The sequence below is a fragment of the Bos indicus genome, chromosome 7 (assembly GCF_029378745.1).
Source record: "Bos indicus isolate NIAB-ARS_2022 breed Sahiwal x Tharparkar chromosome 7, NIAB-ARS_B.indTharparkar_mat_pri_1.0, whole genome shotgun sequence".
NCBI classification, from domain to species: Eukaryota; Metazoa; Chordata; class Mammalia; order Artiodactyla; family Bovidae; genus Bos; species Bos indicus.
The window spans coordinates 39,717,816-39,727,791 of record NC_091766.1 but is presented as its reverse complement, the minus strand read 5'-3'; the positions used below and the strand labels follow the sequence as shown (position 1 = coordinate 39,727,791).

The 9,976-nt window shown below is 39.0% G+C and overlaps 1 protein-coding gene across 1 annotated transcript; it reads left to right on the top strand.

The window, feature by feature from the left end:
- Positions 1 to 4,856: 4,856 nt before the first annotated feature.
- LOC109561000 (olfactory receptor 2Y1-like) lies at positions 4,857 to 5,795 on the top strand. The gene has a single exon (XM_019963432.2). The coding sequence runs from the start codon at positions 4,857 to 4,859 to the stop codon at positions 5,793 to 5,795; it is 939 nt and encodes a 312-aa protein (XP_019818991.2).
- The last annotated feature ends 4,181 nt before the right edge of the window (positions 5,796 to 9,976 follow it).

Sequence of the window (9,976 nt, the reverse complement as noted above, 5' to 3'; positions counted from 1 at the left end):
CATGTTTTTAGGAACTAGTTAAATCAGCCTAATATCATTTTCTTCTTTTACTGGAATGATAGATTTGGGAAATATGAAAGGAAATGGATATTTGGAAGCTATCACCTTCACTTGAGGAACATGGAATCCAGAAAAGTGTGCATATCATGATTATTTCTTCAACATTTGGAGGATTGTCAGTTGGAAGGATTGTGTTTGCTCTGTGGGCTCCCCTAATGAGACTTTCCCTATCCTCAGTTGTACACACTGGGCCTTTTCGCATGAAGGCTCTGTGATGCCCAATCCATGACTCAGTTTGAACAGAACAGGGCTTGCATTATGGTCAAGCCCACCTGGGTTTTGAGATGTAAGACTAGGAGTAATGTGTGGGATCTACCAGGGGCCCAACCTTAGGTCAGTGTGAGGAATAACTTGTTACTGTTATTGAAAGATGGAAAAGACTCCCAGGAGTTTGTGAGTAAGTATACTTTTTCTTTTCATAAGTACCAACCAGATTTGAGCATGAAACAGATCCCAGCCACTGAGACTAGAGTGAGTGGAGAAGTGAAGCTCTGTGAGGGATGGGAATGTTTAACTGGTTCCTGAGTGGTAAATATGTGACCAATGTATGATGAGCTGTGCTAAATAAAGGGGTTCACTGGCATTAGCCTAGTGAAAGATTTAATGTGATACTTGAGGTGACACGTATGCTGTAGTTCTGGGAAATCAGCTTATTCTCAGCAAGGCTCTAAGGGTTAGGAAGCAGGAAATATCCCCTTAGGAAGGCAGCTCACAAGAGGTCAGGCAAGTGCCAAGGCCACGGCTGGTCAGAGGAAGGTTAACAGGATGAAGTAAGGATATAAAAACTTTGATTTGGAGGCTATGTAAACAATGATTATTTCTCTTGTCATGTCAGATTTCAGATAAAATGTACTGGATCCCAAGAAAACAGAACTACTGCATCTCCATTTTTAAGTAAGGCTGAAACTGCAACAAGACTTCAGGTTTTTTTTTTTTTTTCTATTTATTTATTTATTTTACTTTACTTTACTTTACAATGTTGTATTGGTTTTGCCATACATTGACTTGAATTCACCATGGGTGTACATGTGTTTCTCATCCAACTTCAGGTCTTTTTAAGTACCTATTAAATATGGTACAAGTGAATGCCTGCAGGCATCAGGGATTTAATTACTGCGGACTTAGGTGCTCATCACTGCTTGAGGTATTAAAACTGTAATTGTGAACAAGATAGATAGAGCTGTGACCTCTGTAAGCTCTAATGTGATGGGATAGAGGAATGATTAAATCAGAAACTGAAGTTGAATGTGATAAATTGTATATGAGAAGGTACAACACTTTACGGGGTCGTGTGTGTGTGTGTGTGTGTGTGTTGATGACCTGTGCATCATAGGACATTTAGCAGCATCTTTGGTCTTGATCTACTAGATGCCAATTGTATCAACTAAAAATTTCCCCTGAGGGGTAAAACTGGCCTGGTTGAGAACTGCTCTCTTAGAAGAACTGAAATCTAAGCTGTGATCTGAATCCAATATGAGGGTGTAGAGGCTGATGACTACTTTTCTAGTTTGGCAAGCTATGTAGCTTGGTAGCGCCCATTCCTGAGATGGGACATACAGGATAAGAACCAGTTTTATTCTTATGATGAATTCAGTATTAGACATTGCTGAGTTCTAAGTGCTTAGGGGATATCCAAGGGAAGATTCGCAGCAAGAAGAAGGACTAAAGCAGTTTGAAGTTCAGAATAGAGATCAGGGGATTGAGAGATATACTTGGGTGTTATTACCATTGATTCAAGCCTGGAATGGATGGCATTTTCCAGGAACCATCTGCAAAGTGGTAAAAAAAAAAAAGGAGATCTTGGGTGGGACCTTGAGAAGGAATGCTAACATGTAAGAAATGCACAGAAAAATAGGATTATACCGCAGAGATTAAGGAATGGGCAGAGAAGACAGAAAGACATCCAGGAAAGCAAGGGCAGAATTCTCATATAGAAGGAGACAGTAGTCAACACATAAAATGCTGAGACAAAGATAAGAACTGTCGATGTCCCTGAATCTTCTCATAAAGACTTGTGAGGATAAAACCCCTATTGCAGTGGGTTGAAGGATAAATGGGAAGGAGGTTATTGAAACATTGAACATAGACAACTCTTTTAATAAACTTATCTAAGAAGGAAGAGAAAAGAGGGCAGTAACTAGAAGGGGACACAGGATGAAAAGAGGCTTTTTAAATTAGAGAGGCTTGATCAGATGTCATTTCTATTGGGGAAGAGATAGTAGAGAGAGAGAGATGTTAATGGTGCATTAGAAAGGCTGCAAATTTTTAGTAGCATTGAGATGGGCATTTGAATTATTCTTTTTAGCAGAATTTATTAGCCTGAGTTTAGTCTATAGAGAATTGCATTCTTCCAAAATTGGGTGCATGGGTCAAAGAGATAATAAATTAAGAATATTAGTAAGAAAATAGTTGACATGACATATCAAGAAATCCAAGACACGTAGAGATGGGAGTAAGGAACTGATAGGAGGGAATAAAAAAGCAAAAGACCATATGTGAGGAAATGAGGCAGGAGCTTCATTAAAAAAAGTTCTGGGTCTGAGATACTATGGCAGTCATGCATCAAATGGTGCAAGGACATCTGTGGAAATGATTTTTAGATCTCCTTCCAAGCTAGAAAGGCCAAAGTCTAGACTGGATTTTTATCTAGTCCGAGCTCACATTTGGTAAAATTCAGCAATCAAGTGGGCTCTGTTGGCTTGCATTGTTTTCGATCAGGATACTCCTACATCATCTTTGTTTTCTACCTTTTTAGTGAACAGCTGTCACATTTAATCTCCTCCATTCAACATTTGTTTAAGGTTTTGAAGCTAAGTTCAATACTATCTTATTATCTTATCTATTGGTTTAGAGCTCCTTGTTTCATCATTGTGAGATCCCTTTGAATTATGGTTTTATCATACATCATGTTACTTGTGTTTTAAAACTTTTACTCAATTGAAAATATATTTATCTCTCTGCCATCATACAAATCCTTGACGAAATACACTGCAGAAGGGTTAAAAACCTTTGCACTAAATGATGGCAAAGCAGGAATTGTTAAACCTTTGCCACATCGCAGATGAGTTAATTCTTTTGTGTTGCACAGGAAACATATATTTCTGGAACATTTATGTTCACCAAGTATGATGCAAACTTTGGAAATACATTCGTTGATTCATTTAACAACAGTTATCAAAACCTTTTACTCACCAGGAACTTCACCGAGAGATGGAGGCAAAATGGTGAACAAAAGCAAAGCTAGTTTCATAAAACTTAAAAATTAGTGGTTGAGAGCAACAAGTGTTAAAAATGTGTATGGAATATTCTTTGCAGCTCACAGAATGTATCATACCATTTAATACCAATCAAAATCCTATGAAATAAAGTTATTTTCTCTATTTAAAGCTAAGTAGGTTGAGACTCACAGAAGTAAAATTTCCAGAACAGGTAGCACAGTACAGTGGGTTGGTGATAGAGCTGATCTGTAGGAACCTGACTATGGACTTTCAGGTCTATTGCACTAGACTATGGTGACCATTTGAAACACATAGTTGATCAGAAAGAATTATGTAGAGTATTCTAAGGCATTTGGATAGTCACCTGATACTAAAGAGCAGCATGATTTAAGAATTCTGAGCAGTGAAGAGACACGATCTTATTTGCAATTTAAGAAAGTCATTCTGACAATAGTGTTAGGAGTTGATTCATAAATAGTCTCTAAACAAGATATTTTGGAATATAATGGGAATATTGAGCCATCAATCAAGTCATTGAAAACACAAGATGAAAAGGAGAAAGAAGTGAAAGATATTTAGGCTATAGCTTCAATAGGACATATTGAGCAATCAATTTTAGGATGGGGTGAGGAGAGATCTGAGATAACCACAAAAATTTTTTAGGAGGAAGAGGCTATCACTTACCGAGTAAGGGAATGCAACAGAAGCATATTTGGAGGGGAGATATGAGACTTGAACATGCTAACCTTGAGATGCCTGTGGATTATCTGAGTAGAAATGTTCACAAAGAAGAGATACTTGATTTTGAAGTTCTGAAGAACAGTCTTGGCTGCAAACCAATACTTGGAAGTCATTATTGGTAACTGAAGCCATGAATGGGATCACCAGAAAGAGTGTATAGGGTGAGGAGACAGCCAGGTAAAGTTTCCAGGGAATGATACTATTTAAGACCTTATTGAAAGAAGAGGCACCATCAAAGGAGAATACACTGAGTTGACAAGGAGGAGGATGTGTATTTATGGAAGCCAGTGACGGAGTTTCCAAAAGGAAACATGATCAACAGTAAACAGGAAGATGGGAGAAGTCTGTACCTTACACGCATTGTCATTTTTTGACCAATTAAAATTTTATTTATATTTATGTTATGGGGATTTGATGGATATATTTATCGGTTGGAGAAGGGGGAAATTATTCTAGGCATCGTAACTCATCACAAGAAGCATACTTGTTGCTATTTTTTTTTTCCCCAAAAGGATGGATCTACACTTTTCTTGATTCTTTTCAACAGATTGTCTCTGCTTTCAGACAAGGAAACATCAGGTCCCGAGGATTGAGTGGCCTGGCTGAAATCATAGAGGAAGCACATAACAGGACTGGAGTTCAAATGAAAGTCACATCATTCTTAATCTAGTAATCTTCACTCTCAAAGTAGGAGAAGACTGGACAGAATGGAGCTGAATAGCAAAACAGATAACACAATGCATGAGTTAGAATTATCTAGGGAAAATTGTGAAATAATTTTTAAATCCTTCTTCATAAGAGTCATTACATTGTCTTCTGCTATTTGAACAGGCAAAAATGGGAAGTTTCAACACAAGTTTTAGAGAAGGCTTCATTTTAATGGGCTTCTCAGATTGGTCTCAACTGGAGCCCATCCTTTTTGTCTTTATTTTAGTTTTCTACTCCTTAACTATCTTCGGTAACACCACCATCATCACTCTTTCCCTCCTGGAACGTCAATTGCACACGCCCATGTACTTCTTTCTTAGACATCTTTCCTTCCTGGACCTCTGCTATACCACCAGCACTGTGCCCCAGCTTCTGATCAACCTTCACGGACTTGACCGGACCATCAGCTACGAAGGGTGTGTGGTCCAGCTCTTCAGCTCCCTTGCCCTAGGCTCCACTGAATGTGTGCTCCTGGTGGTGATGGCCTTTGACCGCTATGCTGCTGTCTGTCATCCCCTCCACTACACAGCCATTATGCACCCCCACCTCTGCCAGACACTGGCTATTGCCTCCTGGGTAGGAGGCTGCATGAACTCTCTGGTTCAGACAGGCCTCATGATGGCTATGCCTCTCTGTGGTCTCCATCTCCTGAATCACTTCTTCTGTGAGATGACTGTTCTCCTGAAGCTGGCTTGTGAAGACACAGAAGGGACAGAGACCAAGATGTTTGTGGCTCGAGCCATAATCTTGGTTGTTCCTGCACTACTAATTCTAGGCTCCTATGTATACATTGTTCAGACAGTGCTGAAAGTCAGGTCAGTGGCTGGGAGAAGAAAGGCTTTTGGGACTTGTGGGTCCCATCTCTTGGTGGTTTCACTTTTTTATGGCTCAGCCATCTATACGTACCTCCAACCCATGCACAGTTATTCTGAGAGTGAGGGAAAGTTTGTAGCCCTTTTTTATACCATAGTTACCCCTATGCTCAATCCTCTAATTTATACCCTAAGGAACAAGGATGTGAAGGGGGCTGTGAGGAAGGTACTAGGGAGAGGCAGATACTCAGTGTAGGAGAGAAAAGGAGGAATAATACAGTCATCTGTCGTAGCTCTCACACCTTGGAGCCCATCTGATCCCTGGAGGGGAGTTCAGTTCAGTTCAGTCGCTCAGTCGTGTCTGACTCTTTGCGACCCCATGAACCACAGCACGCCAGGCCTCCCTGTCCATCACCAACTCCCGGAGTCCACGCAAACCCATGTCCATTGAGTTGGTGATACCATCCAACCATCTCATCCTCTGTTGTTCCCTTCTCCTCCTGCCCTCAATCTTTCCCAGCATCAGGGTCTTTTCCAATGAGTCAGGAGGGGAATTAGTCATTAGAAAATAGTTCTTTATAGGCCAGAGTTTTACTGCGTTCCTTGTTTGGCAGTTGGAAGTGGATATTTCTTATGACTCTTTCTAGTTCAATGTCTATTATTATGCAAAAGAGAGTAAGTGTTGATTTGTATCAGAACTTTCCATGGAATGAAGTTGGAAAAAAGGTATACTGTGTCTACTTATGGAGAGTGGGCAGGGTTCTCAGCAAATCTGTGAGAGAAGACTTGATTGGGATGACAGCAAGCTTTCCAAAGTCAGTGATTCCCATGTGGTACAATATAGATGGCACCGTCCTCACAGGGAGAAGACATGAATTCACCCCTGTTCTTCTACTTAACCATGGCCCTCATATCTCTTGGGCTTCACTTGTGGCTCAGCTGGTAAAGAATCCGCCTGCAATGTGGGAGACCTGGGTTTGATCCCTGGGTTTGGAAGATCCCCTGGAGAAGGGGAAGGCTACTCATTCCAGTATTCTGGCCTGGACAGTTCCATGGACTGTATAGTCCATGGGGTCTCAAAGAGTTGGACACAACTGAGCGACCTTCACTTTCACTTCACTTTCACATTGCAGGACCATTTCTAAGATCTCCTTTGGTGGTTACCAGTCTATGAAACTTGGCACAAATAGAGATCATGAACAGAGGTTCTTCATGGAGCATATATAGTCTCAGACGTGAATATAATTAACCTATTTGAAGAAAAGACAAAATTATTAGGACATCACTGAGTAATGGGAAGGATCAACATCTCATCAGCTGTACTAAGAGACTTATCATGCTGATTTGGGTCATGGACAAGGTCTTTTCCATGGAAGAGAAGAATAGAGATGAAATGAGTATAAAAATAATGAGAAAGTGATATAGGAAAAGAAGAAAGAGCAGAAGTGAAAGAAAAAAAAGAGAGAGAGAGATTTCTGCGGTAGGCAGTGGTGGGCAGGTCAAAAGACTCTAGGGCAAGGGGGGAAAGCAGTGGACACTTGAAATTCCAGTACTGTCTTTCCAATCCACATACTGAAATGATGCTTCCATGTCAAAGGCAGAAATCATTGTTGATAATCTTTTACAGTAAGTCTCAGTGATTTTCACGTTGGGTTAATCTTGTTTTATTCCAGTAACAACAACTAATATTTGTTTGCTATTTTAAAAACATTTTGAATAAATTGTCATTAATCTTTACAACAGCCTTATGAAAGTTTTGTCATTTTCCCTATTGATGATTAAACTGAAGTTTCAAAGTTTTAAGTAACTTTTCCAGGTTCAGTGAGCCTGAGGTCCAGGTTTATGTCATCCTAAATCCAACCTTTGTTACTACATCTTACCAATTCTGCTTTAAAAAAAAATAGAAAGTGTACTGTTGCATCTTTTAAATTTTTTAAATTAATTAATTAAATCCTATCAACTTATCCACTACTTAAGTAGCTCAAGAAACTAACCAACAATCTTTGTGGAATGAATAGTTTTCCTCTTAAATGTTGAGCATGTGAGTTCCTAGTAAATCAAGGTTCAAACTCTTCAAACATATGAATTAACTTAATAGAGAAAAAAGTATTATTTGAATCATCAGTGCAAAATTTAATAAACTTATTTTTGGACAATGTGTTATTCTTTCAGTTGAAATGCAGAAAAATAACCTCTCAATTGTATTGAGGGGAACATATCATTAAAGTAATTTGTGAAGATTAATTTATTTTAATTGGAGAATAATTACTTTACAATATTGTGATATTTTTTTTGCCAGACATCGACATGAATTGGCCACAGGTATACATGTTTAAGAGGCCACTGAAACAGTTGGGTACATACAGCCATTGTGTTTGCAAGTCAGTTCCTACTGGAGGCAAATGCTATCTCCATAGGAACCTACACCCTTGGGTCTCCTTAGATCTTCTTATCCATGGCAGTGGCTAATTGATCATCAGAGGGCATGCATCCCAGTAGCCACGCCAGAGTCACTGAGTGATTCAAAGTTTCCCTCACCTATCCAAGAGAGGAAGTCAGAGGTGAGTCCCCCTGAGAGAAACAGAATAGTAACAGCTTGGCACTGTCTCCTTTGTCTGATTCTTTGTGACCTCATGGACTTCAGCCTGCCAGGTTCCTGCCAGTCCTTGGGATTTCCCAGGCAAGAATACTTGAGTGGGTAGCTGTTTCCTTCTCCTGGGGATCTTTCCAATCCAGGGATCGAACACAGGTCTCTTGCTTGTCAGGGGAATTCTTTACCACTGAGTCACCAGGGAAGCTTCCTTTTAGAGCCCAAAGGGATGCAATTAGAAATTTTGCCATTTGTCCTTAGCCTGCTAAACCTTCAAAGTGGAGTTTTGAGTTGGAAATAATGTTGCGTGAAATACTTAAAATGAGGGCTTATCTGTTGAAAAGAAAGGGAGACTTGAGAGAGAAAAGACTGTATAGGATTGGCTCTCAAGTAAAAAATTAAAGGGTGATTTAAAAAATAAAGGAGAAACTATAAGAACTTAGATATATTTCAGTAAATACCAGGAAAAACTGTTACTACAGATTTAAAAAACATTTCTGGACTTTATAACCTGTTATATCTTTTTAAATTTCATTGGTTTTACTGGTATTACCTTTAACTAATATTAATAGGAAATTCCTCAATGATTTGAGTGCTTACTAAGGAGATACTTCATGTTGGGAAGGTGCTTTAACTGCAGAAAGGAAGGACCAGACACACCCACCTCAGAACCAACATCAAAAGAGAATACTGCTATCCTCAGGGAGGTAGTAGTGAGTGTGTGCGTGTTTGTGTGTGTGTGTTTTGGGTGGAGAGATGAGCCTGTGTGATGCATACACGTGCTGGGGTGAGGGTGATCCTTCAGAGACTTGATGTGACACCAGGAGACTGAACAGCAGGAAAAGACCATAGGTAATTTTCAGCACTGGTCACGTTTATCTTCGTCCAGTCTCCATTCTTTTATATGCACAAGAGGATGGATAATCCTTTCTCCTTAAACTTTTTCTTGCATCTCAATGCTCAAATGTGCCTCATGAACCATGATCTGAGTCAGAAGAATAGTAAAGAGCTAGGAGATGCATTTGGGGCATGGAGTCCTTACCCATATCAAATACTCCTATGAATTTTTGAAGATTTTTATGTCCTTTTCTAGCTCTTTGTGTGGTTAATGTGAAAGGTCTGAGCTATGACACTTCCTTTATTATAGCCAAATCCAGGGCTTTTTCTTAGTTATATTAATATTTTAACTTGAAGACTGGAACTAAAGAGGGACAATTCTTTCTTTTCTTCTTTTGATTTTAATGGGGTATTCACATACAACACTGTACAAATTTAAGGTGTATAGCATAATGACTTAACTTATATGCATTACAAAACAATTGTCATCATATATTTAGTTAACATCCATTATCTCATATAGACAAAGGAAAAGAAAAAAATTTTCCTTGTAATGAGAACTTTTAGGATATACCCAACAGCTTTCAACTATACTATATAGCAATGCTAACTGCAGTCATTATGTTGTACGTCACATCCTCAGAATTTGTTTTGTAAGTGGAAGTTCATACCCTCACACAATGTTCATTCAGTTCTCCCACACCCTTCATTTGCCTCTAGAAGCACAAATTTGATTTCTTTCTCTATGAGTTTTTTTTTAAAAAGATTCCACATATAAACAAGATTTGTCTTTCTCTATATTTGTCTTTTTCTGTCTCACTTATTTCACTTAGCATGATGCCCTCAAAATCCATTTGATCCAGTAATCCCACTTCTGAAAATACATTTGAAGGAAAACCAAATCACTTTTCAAAGAGATATCTGCACCCTTACATTCATTCCAGCATTGTTCACAATAGCCTAGACATGGAAACCATCTAAGTGTCCGTAGACAGATGGATGAATAAAAA